General features: G+C 49.2%; 1 protein-coding gene and 1 long non-coding RNA gene across 17 annotated transcripts in view; one reads left to right on the top strand and one right to left on the bottom strand.

The window, feature by feature from the left end:
- Positions 1-4641, top strand: part of RPS6KA1 (ribosomal protein S6 kinase A1) — a 28523-nt gene extending 23882 nt beyond the window's left edge. For 14 of the 16 annotated variants that reach the window (XM_015297514.4, XM_015297515.4, NM_001109771.3 and 11 more), the window contains 5 exons: positions 136-297; positions 829-905; positions 1002-1119; positions 1541-1678; positions 2981-4641. In XM_015297514.4, coding sequence (XP_015153000.1) covers positions 136-297; positions 829-905; positions 1002-1119; positions 1541-1678; positions 2981-3103 — 618 coding nt within the window. In that variant the 3' untranslated portion in view covers positions 3104-4641. Of the gene's footprint in view, positions 1-135; positions 298-828; positions 906-1001; positions 1136-1383; positions 1452-1540; positions 1680-2980 lie in introns of those variants that run through there. The other 2 variants (XM_015297518.4, XM_015297517.4) reach the window with 2 other exon arrangements.
- Positions 4642-5412: 771 nt separating this feature from the next.
- On the bottom strand, positions 5413-13446 carry LOC121107494. Its single transcript, XR_005841677.2, has 2 exons — positions 9405-13446; positions 5413-8344 (listed from the first exon to the last, which is right to left on the bottom strand). It is a non-coding gene; the product is annotated as an uncharacterized LOC121107494 (long non-coding RNA).
- Positions 13447-14542: the final 1096 nt, after the last annotated feature.

Raw genomic sequence — 14542 nt, 5'->3', positions numbered from 1 at the left:
TGCTTCCTCGAGTGGTTTGTGTTGATGTTGTGCCTTGTGTTGATGTCTTGGCAAGGCAGACTGGGGCCAGAGCAGGGGTTGAGGATCTTGATGCAACTCTTGGGGCATGAATGTAGCATTGCCTTTGTTCTGCAGGTAGTTCACAGGGACTTGAAACCCAGCAATATTCTCTATGTGGATGAGTCAGGAAATCCAGAAAGCATTCGCATATGTGACTTTGGCTTTGCCAAGCAGCTGAGAGCTGAGAATGGTCTTCTCATGACTCCTTGCTATACCGCAAACTTTGTGGCACCTGAGGTAAGTGCCTTGTTCTGGCATATTTTGTCTTGGATTAGTTAATTAGAAAAATAACGATACCTGTAGTACAGAACAAATATGGGATCCCCAGTGCAGTCCTCCAGCTTATGCTGTCCATACTGCTGGGGCTCTGCATAGGGTAATAAGATGCTAAAATCCCAATGATTTCATAGGCTGCTTCTTTTCCTGATTAACTGACCTGTTAAGATAGGTGGGATTACTTTCCTTCCAGATGTCTTGGTGTGGAAGAAAGAAAAAGAGATGGGAAGCAGTGGGGCATACATGCAGTGTCATCACTTTGGAACATAGCTTCTTTCTCACTTGTCATTTTGATGCAGCTGGGAGGGATACTCTATTCCGTGAAACTGAAGTCTGATTTGAATGCTGACCTTTAGTCCATTCCTTTGCTGTTCACTGGGGCTTTATCAGCTTTGCACCCACCTTGCACGTGGGGCTTGTGCTGCTCTTTGCAAGCTGAAACAAGCTCGGCAACCAGAACCAAACATATTTCTTCTCCTTTGCTTATTCCAGGTACTGAAGCGACAGGGCTACGATGAGGGCTGTGACATCTGGAGCCTGGGAGTCCTCCTTTACACTATGCTTGCAGGGTAAGTGCCTCTCTCCATGGCTTCCTGCTGCCTAGAACCACTCCCTGGCCTGGATACAGGATGGTAAATGTCGTTCTTGCTCTCATCTCTCCTCAGCTGCACTCCATTTGCAAATGGACCCAGTGACACTCCAGAAGAGATCCTGACGCGAATAGGCGGGGGAAAGTTCTCTGTCAATGGAGGCAACTGGGACACCATTTCTGACGTGGCCAAGGCACGATGTGGCATCTGTATGCATTGTATTACAGGGTGGGGGTCAGGCATATGTGATGCAGGTTCAGAGCAGGCTGGGGAGGGAGGGTAGAGGGGGGTGGAGAAAAGCAGTAGTGTGGCTTCTGCCCTGTGCACATCTTCCCCATGAGCAGCTCAGCAGTGTGCCTCTGCCTGCTTTGTTCTAGCTCAGGCTGTGAAAATTTGCATGCAGCAACAACCTCGTGCCTGACTCACACTGGGTTTGTTGCTGTGTTATACCTCCCAGGCCCACTGAAAACATATTTTATACAAAAGGAACTTGATATCTCGGGTCCTTAAACTTGGCTTCTGAACTGAAATCTGAATTTGGGAACAGGTGGGTGGCATTTCTTCTTTTAAAGTATGAAGTCTTCAGAAGTCTGACTTTCAAATGATTCCCTTAGGACCTGGTATCAAAGATGCTTCATGTAGATCCTCACCAGCGCCTGACAGCCAAGCAGGTCCTGCAGCACCCATGGATAACACAGAAGGACAGCTTACCCCAGAGCCAGCTGAATTACCAGGATGTCCAGCTGGTAAAGGTACAGAGTGGGCTGGATTCCTTGTTCCTGGGTTCTTTGGAAAGCACTGGTCCTGGCGTGGGCAAAGCAGACTGGAAGGTTGTAGAGCTGTGGGCTGGGGGGGCAATGCCAATGTTTGGGGCAGGAAAGCTTAGAAAGGTTCTCTGGAAAACTGACTGGACAGCTAGGCCCAGAGAATGGTGGTGAATAGAGTTAGATCCAAATGGCAGCAGTCACAGATGGTGTTCCCCAGGGGTTGGTACTGGGGCCAGCCCAGTTTAATATCTTTCGTGATGATCTGGACAAAAGGATTGAGTGCACCCTCTGGAATTTTGAAGATGACACCAAGTTAGGATGAAGTGTTGATCTGCCTGGCGGTAGGAAGGCTCTACAGAGGGACCTGGACAGGCTTATCGATGGGCTGAGGCCAATGGGATGAAGCTGAGGAAGACTTTAGTCACAATAACCCCATGCCAATGCTACAGGTTTGGGGCAGCATGGCAGAGAGTTGCAAGGAGGAATAGGACCTGGTGGTGTTGTTCAGCCAAGTGTCAACCATGAGCCAGCAGAGTGCCCAGGTGGCCAAGAAGGCCAGTGGCATCTCGGCTGTGTTAGCAGTAGTGCAGTCAGCAGGAGCAGGAGTTGACTGTCCCTCTGTACTTGGCAGTGGTGAGGCAGCACCTCAAGTGCTGTGTTCAGTTCTGGGCCCCCCACTACAGGAAAGACATCAAGGCCCTGGAGCATGTCCAGAGAAGGAAATGGAGTTGAGGGAGATATGGAGCATAGTGCTATGGGGAGCAGCTGAGGGAACTGGGATGGTTCTATCTAGAGAAGAGGAAGCTCAGGGGAGACTACATCACTCTCTACAACTCCCTAAAAGGAGGTTGTAATGAGATGGGGGTCAACCTCTGCTCCCAGGTAGCAGCGATAGGATGAGAGGTGATGGCCTCAAGGTGTGCCAGAAGAGGATCAGATTGAATATTTGGAAAAATGTCAGAAAGAGTGCTAATACATTGGAACAAGCTGCCCAGGGAGGTTGGTGGAGTCACCATTCCTGAAGGTGTTTGGAAAATATGGAGATGTGGCACTGAGGAGCATGGTCAGTGGGCATGGTGGGGATGGGCTGGGGTTGGACTTGGTGATCTTAGAGGTCTTTTCCAAAACTCAGTGATTCTGTCATTCTATGAATGGCATGTCAATGAGGGATGGAGATTTAAAGAAAAAAAGCAAGATGCTCCTGGCTTTGTTTCTGGCTCCTCTGCTCTCTTCTCTTATAAAGCATCTTCCGCACCTGAGTGATCACTCTTGTGTCTTCTCTCCAAGGGGGCAATGGCTGCCACGTACTCTGCACTGAACAGCTCCAAGCCGAGCCCCCAGCTGAAGCCTATCGAGTCTTCCATCCTGGCACAGCGGCGGGTGAAGAAGCTCCCCTCCACCACCCTGTGAGGATGGGGCAGCATGGGGTGGTTACACCAGACTTTGCACAACTACTGAGGTGTGGCAGGACATAGGGCAGTTGGTGCCTGCCCCTTGAGGACTTGTTCTCAAATCCACATCAAGGCCAAGTGCCTTCTGCCTGCAGTAGTCTGGCTCCTCCTTGTGTGGACTGATCTTTGCTGAGAGAACTTCACTGTAAAACTTTTTTGAAGTGTAAATTGTTGATTTTTAAAGACATCCATCTGTGTATATGAGAACTAGAATGTATAACTGATGTCAAGTGGCACTAAAAAGCAGCTCTGATTCACCCTTTCCCATGTAGGGCCAGATATTTGTTGTAGCTATGTCATTTCGAGTAAGGTAGGGATCATCTAGAGAGAGTCCAGCAGAGGGCCACAAAGATGATTAAGGGCCTGAAGCCCAGAACTGGTCATGGTATTCCAGATGTGGCCTCTCCAGGGCAGAGCAGAGGGGCAGGATCACCTCCCTCGTCCTGCTAGCCATGCTTTTTTTAATGCACCCCAGATTACCATTGGCTTTCTTTGGCCACCAGGGCACACAGATCTACAGAGCTGTGTCATTTGCCCTGTGACAGGCAAACCAGCAGTACTGTAGCAGGGCTGCATACTGGGCCACCTCCTCTCAGGTGTATTACACCACTTTGCAGTGGGAAATAATGAGAACTAGTTGGGTCAAGGCAGGAATCAACAGGAATGGTGGCAGGATGTGGGCTGCAGAGGGGAACTCTTTCTCTCAGGGCATTTTAGCGTTAATAGAAACTAACACTTTGAGATGAACTGTGCTAGAAGTAAATCCCAGATCCACTCTCACCTGCAGGCCAGTGCTGGAGCTGCCCCAGTGCTGGCAGAGCAGAATGGCAGAGGCTGCGGGTGCACAAGGGTGTGACTGAAGTCAGCAAAGGTCCTTGTGCAAATTTCTGCTACTGGCAAGTTTTGATTATTAGTTCCCAATCAACCAAGTGCTGTTACTTTTTTAATTCCAGTGCTCAATAAAAAAGGATGTGTTGATCTCTGTGTATGAGAGCTGTGGGTATCCGTGTGGCCAGGCGGCCCCTTGCTCCCTTTGTGGTTTTCTCTGACAGCATTAAAACTTTCCCAAAATATAGAGGGATTAACTGCTATTATCTGAATGGAGGTCACATTACTCGGAGTGAAAGCAGGGCTCCTTCAACCTGCAGTCCTGTAGATCCATAGGAAAGCTTTGGCAAGCTGAAATCTGGGATCCAGCTTCTAATCACGGAGTCTACTTGGAATTATTCAGTTGTGCCCGGGTACTGTGTTAACAAGTGGCCTGCAGATAGCAGTGAGCATCTCTCTCCGTGTAAATGCAGCTTCTGTGTAGGAAAGGTTGAGCTTTCCCATTTGGGAGCATAAATCAGCAATATTTTCTGTTGTAGAAGGGCTGACCCAGCTGAGAGACTGTTTTCCTTCTTCCCACTGCGTAAAGCAGCCGTGCCTTCCTCTTAATGATGTGGTACTGACCTGTCAAATTAAATGGAGCATAAATAAATGCATTTTGGCCTGGTAGCTGTTCCCACCACGAGTTCTTGGGCTGTTTGGAAACTGAAGTCTGCTAACTCTCTAAGCAATCATCCTTTTTCTTTAGTGAAATGCAACACAGCTCCATCCACCCTCTGCCAGCCCCCACCTTTGTATCAGTTTATGCAGTTTTAACTCCTTCCCGCAGCTTTGCCACCAGTCATTGGCTAGGACAAGCCCAGGATGAGTTGGCCTCAGGGTGCCACCAGCCCCCAGCGGGGCCTCAGAATGCTCTGGGATTGTGGGCACACGCCAGGATGTGGGACAAGTGCTGTGCTTTCATGTAACATTCAACAATTTAATCCCCCTTTGAAAGCAAAGACATTTTAAATATATCAACATCTTTTTCTAGTATGGGGGGGAGGGAGGGGGACACAATGAATAAAACCTTCATTCATGCTATGGAAGCTGGAGGTCTACTGCCACTCCGTTTTCTTGCTCTGGTTATTAACACATCAAGCTGTCTCACTACTCAGCGCCTTCCTCCTTTGTGCAGCGCTGGAACACCTGCCATTAGTACTAATTCTGCTCTGGAGAGAAACTCCCTTTCAGATATGCTTGTCTGAAAATAAATTGACATGTAAAAGGTCTCTTTTGTTGGGAAGTGCATGTAAAATGCTGGAGTAAGTAGCCAATCGCTTACAAAAGGAGCCACTGACTCTTTAAATGATGCATGTGAAGGGGGTTATAAATGTTAAATATGGGGGTGATGTTGTAAATAGGCCAGCAACTCAAGAAGGGTTGCATAGCTGCATCCTCTGGTATTGGACTTTAAGAATTGGGGTGTTTTTTTTTTTTTTTCATCTGAACCTGCATTGACTCTGGGTGAAGCCAGTTAGAACACATTTGGAGTAAACTCTTCTTTTTGGAAAAAGCGCTGTTAAGAATACTTTGCTGCTTTTTAAGACATGCAACAAAAACTGAGAGCGTTGGTGATGAGAACTTTGATTCAAACATTTAATGAGGTCTAAGGTGCTCTTGTTTTTCCTAGGACAAAAATTGGCATTGCTTTCAGTTAGGAAGCAGTAAAAGAATCCTTGGTTGGAACATCACACAGCAGCAGCATGAGACAGTAAGAGGTAAATATTGGTATTTTTGAGAAAATAAAAGTTTTTTTTGAGTTCCCCACACCCTGCAGAGCCTGTGGCTCTCTCTTAAAAAAAAACATCTGTGAGTTCTTGTAAGGTCCCTTCCAACTCTAATGATTTTAAGATTCTATGATTCTTTGGGTCAGGTCTGGCAGTGGAAGAATGCTGGGGTCTGGCTCTCGGCTGCTGTTCACTGATCCCTGGGTCCCCAAGAAATCATTCACTTCCTAATTAGGAACAAGCTGGAATATGTTTGGGGCTAAAGGAACAAAAGTGGAATGTGCCAATTACACCAACCCTTCTAGATGAGCTGGCATTGCTTCTGGCTTATCAAAAGAGCACAGACTCTGTGTGATGGTATTTCCAATGCTGTCTTATTTTTAAACAGCAGATGGTGTTAGAAACCTGTAACAGGTGGAATGTCTTTGGCACGATGGGAGAGATCAGAAGTGGCAGCGCTTCCTCATTTCCCAAGATGATAACAGCATGCTGCCCATCGGCAGGAATATTTATTGCAGAGGGAAAAACTTTGGAATCACACATGTTTGTATGGAAGAAAGCAATTCTAGTTGACGTTCTGGTTATAAAAAAAGGAGCATGGTAACGTTCTTCACAATGCTCTGTTAGCACCTGTAGAAGAAAGCTGCAGGAGTATGCTCTGCTCACTGTGTGCTTCAAACTCTGCTCCAGTCTTCTATTGCCTATTGCTTTCCTGTATATGATAATAGCATTTCACAAGCTTAAAGTGTTTTATAAACATTTAATTACTGTTGCATTTGACTCAAAGCCAGGAATCTCTCATTCATCTGCATCTTGTAAGGTCTGTGAAAATGATATTCAAATTACAGAATTACAAGGGCTGAGTTCAGACTTCACTTACAGGAGCCTCCGCCAGCACAGATTTGTGAGCATCATTTCCAGAGCTGCAAGGCAAATCCCTTCCTCCTCTGCTTGAAGTCATCAGAAAATGATTTTGTTACTGATTATTTGCTAAATTTTGCTCTCTTTCCGTTTGCCACTCCTAGGGCTTCTCCACTCCAATGTCTACAGGTAGACCCTGAGTGCTCCATACCAGCAAGTACCCTCTGTTCTCTGCATGGTACAGGTGAGATTTTTCCAGAAAATGGCCAACAGCGTTTGTTCCCATCAGGACAACACCCTGGGTGAGGCTGTGCCGTGGGCTGGTAATTCTGGTTTCCTGCATGGAGTGCAGTGGCAGTGCCTCCTCAGGCTCTGTGCCTCATCCCCCTGTGAAGCACAGATTTTAATAATTTGGAAAGTCATGAATTGATATTTGAAGGGTCTCCTCAAGGAGAAAGGACACACCCTGATAAATCAGAGGGGGAATACCCAGTCTGGCAGTGCCCACATGTGGAAAAAGAAACAAATAGGGTTTAAAATTACTTTGCCATCATTCAGCTGCAGGGCCTTGCATGCAACTTGCATCAAGCAAAAACACTTTTTATGCAACATGCACAACAAAAGGCATTTTTGAGGGATCTTTGGGGATTGTTTGTAGGTTTTTTTGTTTTGTTTTGTTGTTTGTTTTTTGTTTTTTTTTAAGGAACAACCCCATCAACTCTACCACTGCCTGAGATGTTTACAGGGCAAAGCAGGACCCCAGGGTGCATTCCAGACCTTTCTCACCCAGGACACCTGCCCCATCCCTCCCAGCTGTCTGTCTGCCTCATTTATGTCAATTAGGGATTCAATGCTGCCTGATTTAATTGGCCTGACTTTCCCCTCTTGTAGCAGCCACGTGGGCTGGGAGGAGCACATTCTGGCTGGGACTATGCAGAGCACAATGATCTGCTTGTTGCCATTGGCTGCTATGGGAAGGTTGCTGACTTCCTGCAGTGCTGGGATTCACATGATGAATGTCACTGGGGTATTTCTGAGGGTTTGGGGAACCTGTGCAGGCTGAGCCTCTTAAGCTGGCATCTCCCCAGCAAAGCTTCCACCTGCAGATGGAGGTCTCCAAGTGTTTTGGGCCTTTATGGGCTGGGCCAGCCTCACTACGTTTCCCCTTCAGGAAGCAGAGCAGCCAGAGTGAAACCCCTTTGCCATCCTTCCAACCATGGAATTACAGGAGAACTGAGCTCCTGCCTCCCTCAGCTCCTTCCTTGTGTTTGCCTGGTGAGTTATGAGGCCTTTCTTCATCTCTCAGCAGAAATGTGAGTTCTCCAGGCAGCCAGTCCACAGAGGCATAAATATTAAACAGCAACAGTACCATCTAGTGACTCTGACTTATGGAGCATCTTCTAAGAAGGGGATGAGGAGATATGTGGGCTGGGGAGCCCAGGAGTGGTCCTAGCCTTGCACGTGTCATATCTCTGGGTTCATTTGGGTTTAGGAAACCATCTGGGCAGCAAAGCAACAATTCCTTGGGAGACGATCTCCGCTTTGGCCTCTTGACTCCCCGCTGAACCCAGCCTGACCCACGCTCCCTCTGCTGGTAATGAACCAATTTACTTAACGTGTTCACAACTTCACCCGCAAGCACAGCTGCCAATCCAGGCAGATGCATGAGATGGAAATTTGAGCTGCAGCAATTTTTTGTTCCCGATGAACCAGTTCTGAGGAGCCAGAAGTGAAATCTGGAACTGGACACACAAAATAAATAGATATGGTTCCATTACTGCATCAAAACCGGGCCTAAAATCAAGCATAAAGGGCACATGAGCTCAAAAGACCCACTCTAGGCAGATCTGAAATTACATACTCTCCTTCACAGCTGAAGGGAGGAAATCAAATTAGAGCATTTCTCCATCAGAGCACATTAGTCTCTATGCAGCTTGTTATGCTTCACCAGCACTCTGTGAGCACTGCAGCTCTCCCTGCACACTGCTAACACAACTGCAGCATTACCACGTTGGCAGAGGCTCTAGGATTCTTTGCAACATGTGTGCATTGCCTCCTTCCCACTCAAAGAGGCAGTTATTGCATACACAAAAATGCAGTGTTGCTGAGCTTAAATGCTAAGACACGGTGGCAAGTCTTAAATGTCATTGGAACTTTTGTAAGAAATTGTTTTGCCATCTAATCTACCGTGTCCCCTCTTTGCTATTAGGAGCACAGTGCTGCCCTATGTCCACTCACTCGTGGGCTGATGGGCACCTGACAATTTTCTGGTTTCAAATTAAATAGAAAACTAAATTAGCAAATTAATTGTTTGCTGTATTTCTCCTTGGTCCCCATCAGCTGCCTGAGCCAATCCCATTCCCTGCACAGCAGTCCTGAGCAGGAGGTGGAGTTCCGCTCCAGTCCTGCTATCTACCAAGTGTCAGTCATGTTAATTTTAAATTACCTTTGTACAGCTTGGTGTCAAAACGATTAAAGCATGAAAAGAAAAAACTGAACTAGAGAGAGAGAACTGGTGGGGGTGAGGGGAGGGGGGAGAATATGAATAATTTACCTTGCATTTACAGCAAGGACATTTATATTTCTTTAACTCCTCAACTCTGAGAAGCTGAAACTTTATATTTCCTTGGCTGTGACTTGCACAGCACTATGCTGTGTATGCTGTGCTCTGGATCCTTGCTATCTGCAATAACCATTTGCAGCACAAAGCTGTGCCATGATCTGAGTTTGTCCCAGGCAAGGTTTGCTCAGCTCTGCACTCACCATTTATTGTGACTGCCAGCACAAAAGCCACCCACTCACCTGCAGACCTCTTCTTCCCTTACTGCTATGCACTCAGCTGGGCTCGCTCCATAACCAGTACACGCTGTGCTATCATAACACATCTCTGTGTCGTGTGGTGCACTCTCCAGTGAGGAGCCTGGAAAGAGGAAAGGGCCTCAGCTGCAGCAAATTGGAGCAAACAATGCCACCTCCTTTTGACTCCCCCAGATTTGTGCTGTCTACGCTCAGAGCACAGAAATGGTGTGGTTTTGCACATTTTAGAAGCTGTGACTGGGCTGCAGTGTTGCATGGGATTTCACTTAAGCATGCAGGCACGAAAATGTTTCTTTCATTAATAGTGGGATTCCCTTCCCATGCTAATGTTGCTTCAGCTGCTGACTCACAAATAAATCATTTAACCGACTTTCCCATTTGGGAAGCTCCTTTAACTCCCCTCATCCTCTGCCAGAGGCCTAGCAGAAGGCTCAAGAGCTGACGAGCAGAGCTTCCTGCTCAGTGGTTCAGTGACGTCACCCAGTCATGTTCCACGGGAGCACTGTGCTCACTGGTACCCGCAGCTTTCCCTGCCCAATGCACTCAGCATGGGAGCAGCAGCCCTCTGCTTTGCTGGATGCTGCCAGTCCAGGTCCAGAATGATCTCTGCTCACCCATAAAAATGTAAGCCTGAACATAAAAATACAGGTTTGAAAATTATACCTGACCCAGTAATTATTTAAAATTAAGCACAAGCCTCAAACATCTTTTTTTCTTTTTTTCTTTTTTTTTTTAACCTTATCAGGTGATTCTGTGATTCTACCTGGTGCTGAAAGCTGACGTGACAGCAGGAGAAGGATTCATATTGCATCTATTATCTATTATCAACAATGCTGTTACATCACTTACTTGTAAGCAAAACCTTTACCTCTCAGCTGCAAAACAGTTCCAAGCCCTAAGCTGTCTGCTGGCCAGGCAGTCAGCATCATTAACTGAACTAACTTCAGCCAGAGTCATTGGTTTACACTTAATGACAGAGCCTGAACCTTTGCCAGCAGCACCTTCCCACCTCATGGGCATGCTGAGGGCTGTTCTGTTGGGCTACTGGCACTAGTGGCTTCATTGAACAGGAGCCACCAGGACCACTCAGGTCCCTAATACTAGCATGGTCCATACTGGTTTCCATAAAAACAAAAAGACAAGTAGTAACTTACACCAGAGCACAAAAAAGAGGATGTTTAGAATAAAGCATTTTTTCCTTGATTAAGAGCTCACAAAATCCAGGAGATGTGGGTTTTATTTTTCCCTTTTCCAATGCTTGTATTTCTTACAGTTAGACACTACAAATTTCTGTACTTCACTTTAATGTGTTTGGGTTTTTTTAGGCTTTTGATAATTCTCCCACGATAATTTAAACTATCTACTGAACAATGCAAAGCTTTTCAGTCCAGACCCCTGAATCAATTCTTTGTTAGCAGACACTATATCCCCCTGAAGTATCTAGGAAGATTTATTCTAATGGGACACGTAAACAAAGTGACATTTTCCTATCTCCTGTTAGCTAAACACAGAATGGCAATTACTCCAACATAACTAGCATCACAATCTGATGTGCTATTGGCTTTTCATCTGTGGCTATTAGCTTTCCCCTGCTTTTTTTTATTAAGGGGCAAAAGGATCCGGAAACAACTGATTCTCAGCAAAAAGGTTTTTTTGAAGGAGCTGGTTTTAATTTGCTGACTTGCTCCAAGAAAGCAGCCTGTGTGCAAATCCAGAGATCTGCTGATGAATAATCAGCAAGCTTTTGTGTTTTAATATTTTGATGGTAGAAGCAGTATGAGGCTGACAGAAGAAACACAGATATCTACAAAACACTCTGAATTGACTGGAGTACAAAGACCAAAATAATAAAAGCGTAACAAAGAGAGCAACCAAAAGCTAAGAGTGACCCGAGGCCTAAAGCAGAGAACGGATCATCTATAATTGGTCAGGACTAGAGGAGCTCAGTCATTGGATGTCCTCTCTTTGTCCTAAAGATTCCTAAGACTAGGATACCCATCTCCCCTGCACCACGCAGGTTGAGGCTGACCAATGAATGAGACAGAACTTCATGAAACCCACAAGTCAGGGACATAAGGTTGAAAACCCTTCACCCTAGATTTACATCTGGATTTTATGTTTGTAAATGAAGCCACATACTAATTCAGGAATGGCGATAAGGAAATGGAAGCTTGTGAAAGGTGTGGGGCATTGGGAATCAGGATATTTCTATGGAAATGCTTGATGGTTAACAGGATTTATGGGCATCTACTTGCTGTCATTAACCTTTTTCTCCCACATCATTCCATTACACATCACTTTTTTTTTCCTGAGTGCAGCCCCAGTGCTACTGGAGACCATCCGTTCAGTGCTGGAACGGTTCTGATGTCTGAGTTGACCCACAGCCCAGTGCCAAGGCAGAACAGGAAGGGGAGAATATTATCATTAAGGTCAGAAAGACCACTAAGATCATCAAGTCCAGCCACCAACCCATGTCTGTGACTACTCAAGACAATGTCACTCAGAGCCACATTCACCCTTTTCTTGAACACCTCTACAGATGACGACTCATCACCTCTTTGGGCAGCCTGTTCCAATGTATTACCATTCTGTCTGAGAATATTTTTTTTCTAATATCCAAACTGAACCTCCCCCAGTGCAACTTAAGGCCATTACCTCATGTCCTATTGCTGTTATCTGGGAAAATAGGCCAACCCTAACTTCACCACAGCCTCCCTTCAGGTAGTTGTAGTGAGTGATGAGGTCTCCCCTGAGCCACCTCTTCTCCAGATGGAACCATCCCGTTTCCCTTATCCACTCCCCATAGCACTGTGCTCCAGACCCCTCACAGCTCCTTTCCCTTCTCTGCACACACTCCAGGACCTCAATGTCTTTCTTGTAGTGAGGGGCCCAGCACAGCACTGAGGTGGGGCCCCATTAGTGCCGTAAAGAGGGATGGTCACCACCTGCTCCTGCTGGCTGCACTGCTGCTAACACAACCAGGATGCCGTTGGGCTCCTCGGCCCCCTGGGAACCCTGCTAGCTCATGTTCAACACCGTTACCAACACCCCCAGGTCCTGCTCCTCCACACAGCTCTCCGCTGCTCTGCCCCATGCCTGCAGCACTGTGTGTGGCTGTTGTGGCCAAAGTGCAGGGCCCAACACTTGAGCTTGTTCAGGCTCATCCTACTGGCCTCAGACCAGAGATCAGCCTGCCCAGGTTCCTCTGCAGGGCCTTCCTACCCTCAGGCAGATCGGCGCTTCCTCCCAGTCTGGTGTCACCTGCGAAATTCCCGAAAGTGCACTGAATCCCCTTGTCCAGACCATCACTAAGGATATTACACAGGGCTGGCCCCATTACAGACCGCTAGGGAACACCACCCGTTGCCGGCCACGAGCCGGACCTCGCTCCATCCCGGATCTCATGCAGAGCCGTGAGGGCGGCGGGACGCCCTCGGCTGAGCTCCGAACGTTCGCAGCGCGGACTGACGCCGCGTGTCCCCGCCCCTTATGGACCCCCACCGGCGGGCTCTCCCCCCCCTCCTGTCTTCCCCACTCAGCAGCCAGGGGGCAGCAGAGGGAGGCATTTCACTTTTTTTTTTTTTTTTTTTTTTCTTTTTTTTTTTGTTCTCAGCCTTTTGCAGCCGGACCGTCGCAGCCCGGCCGTGCTGGGCGCTCGTGTACCCGTGTTTCCATTTACAAACTCCGCTCCCCTCCCTCTGAGCGGTAACTCCGCCGCTCCCCTGGCACGGCCCCGGGAAGGACTCTCCCTCATGGCGGGGCTCCGCACGTTATAAGGGGGAAAAAGGCCTCCTCGATGGTGGAGGAGGGGGTCTGAGGAGTTCATCCCTCACTTTCCACAAAGGGAAATGGCGCTGGGGGCCGCCCGAGCTCCGTACGCGCCTCACGGGGGCGGCGGTGAGGAGGGAGCGCCCCCCCGCCCGCAGCCGGCCTGGGACTCTTTCCCTACCGCTCTCCCCCGCCCCCCTCCTCTCCTGAGCGGGAGTTTCCAGGAAGCGCTGAGTGGAGCCGCAGCACCTCCCAGCTCTCGCACAGCGCGCCCCTTCCGCCGAAGCCGTGGCAGGAACACAAAGTAGTCCCAGCACCTCTCTGCTCTCAGCCGCTATAAAGTGCCGTCCCGTTCTCCTCTTAAGGGAGATTATTACAAAAGCGAGGGGAGAGGAACGTTTATCCTTTCTTCTCATCCCGTGTATTTGCGCGGAAAAAGTGAGGAAGTGGGGGGAAGGGAGGTTAGAAAAAAAGCGCCGGCTGCGGCGGAGGGGTCCGCAGGCGCGGAGGAGTGAGGCGGTGCGGGGCGCTGTGCGCGAGGGAGGGGTGAGCGGGAAAACGCGGCGCGGAGCCGGGAACTGCGCCCCCGCCCCCTCCCGCAGGGGAAGCGGCGCCGAGGGGCGGTTGCTGCCTCCCCCTTCGCAGGCGGACGGGAGCGAGGGCAGCCGCAAAAGGCGAAGTTTGGGGAAAACTTTTCCCCCGCCTCGAGGTAGAGGGCCTGGGGTCGCGGCTCGGCCCCGCCTGATGGGACGGGGCCCGTGGCGGCAGGTGAGCGGCCCCGGAGCCGTCCCCCCCCGTGGCCCAGGCTGCCCTCCCCCTGTGCGAGGAGCCGCGTTTCTGTCGGCACTCATAGGCGCTCCGCCCGCCCCGCGGCCCGCAGGTGGTCCCCGTCCCGCGGTGACTCGCTGGATGGTGCGAGGGAAGTTCGGCCCGGAACTCCCCCGGGCGTTGGGTTTGGCTCAGGGCCCCGCCGAGCTCCGCACCGCCCCGTTACCGCTCCCCAGCGTCGGGGCCCCGTGTTCCCCCCATTAGCCCCGTGGAGAGAGGACAAAAGCCAAACGAAGACCCCACTCGGCTCCCCGAGCCCCACATGCCCGCGCTGGGAGCAGAGCAGCAGAACAAGGGCTGCGCTGATCGCGAGGCCTCGCGCTGCTCTCCCCACCCCCTCCGCAGCCCCATCCCCCACTGCAGCTCCCACAGCCGCGTATCCCTCCCATTAACGCTGAAAGGGGAGGACAGGAGCTCTGATGGGTTTTTCTCAGGCTGACTCTGTTTTCTCCCCCCTACCAACCAATACCAGTCCGCAGCCCTGCATAAGTGCAAAGCACGCATCTGGCTCTGCGAGCGCATCGACT

The sequence above is a fragment of the Gallus gallus genome, chromosome 23 (genome assembly GCF_016699485.2).
Source record: "Gallus gallus isolate bGalGal1 chromosome 23, bGalGal1.mat.broiler.GRCg7b, whole genome shotgun sequence".
Classification (NCBI taxonomy): Eukaryota; Metazoa; Chordata; class Aves; order Galliformes; family Phasianidae; genus Gallus; species Gallus gallus.
The sequence above is the reverse complement of the archived record's forward strand: the minus strand, read 5'-3'. Positions and strand labels throughout refer to the sequence as shown.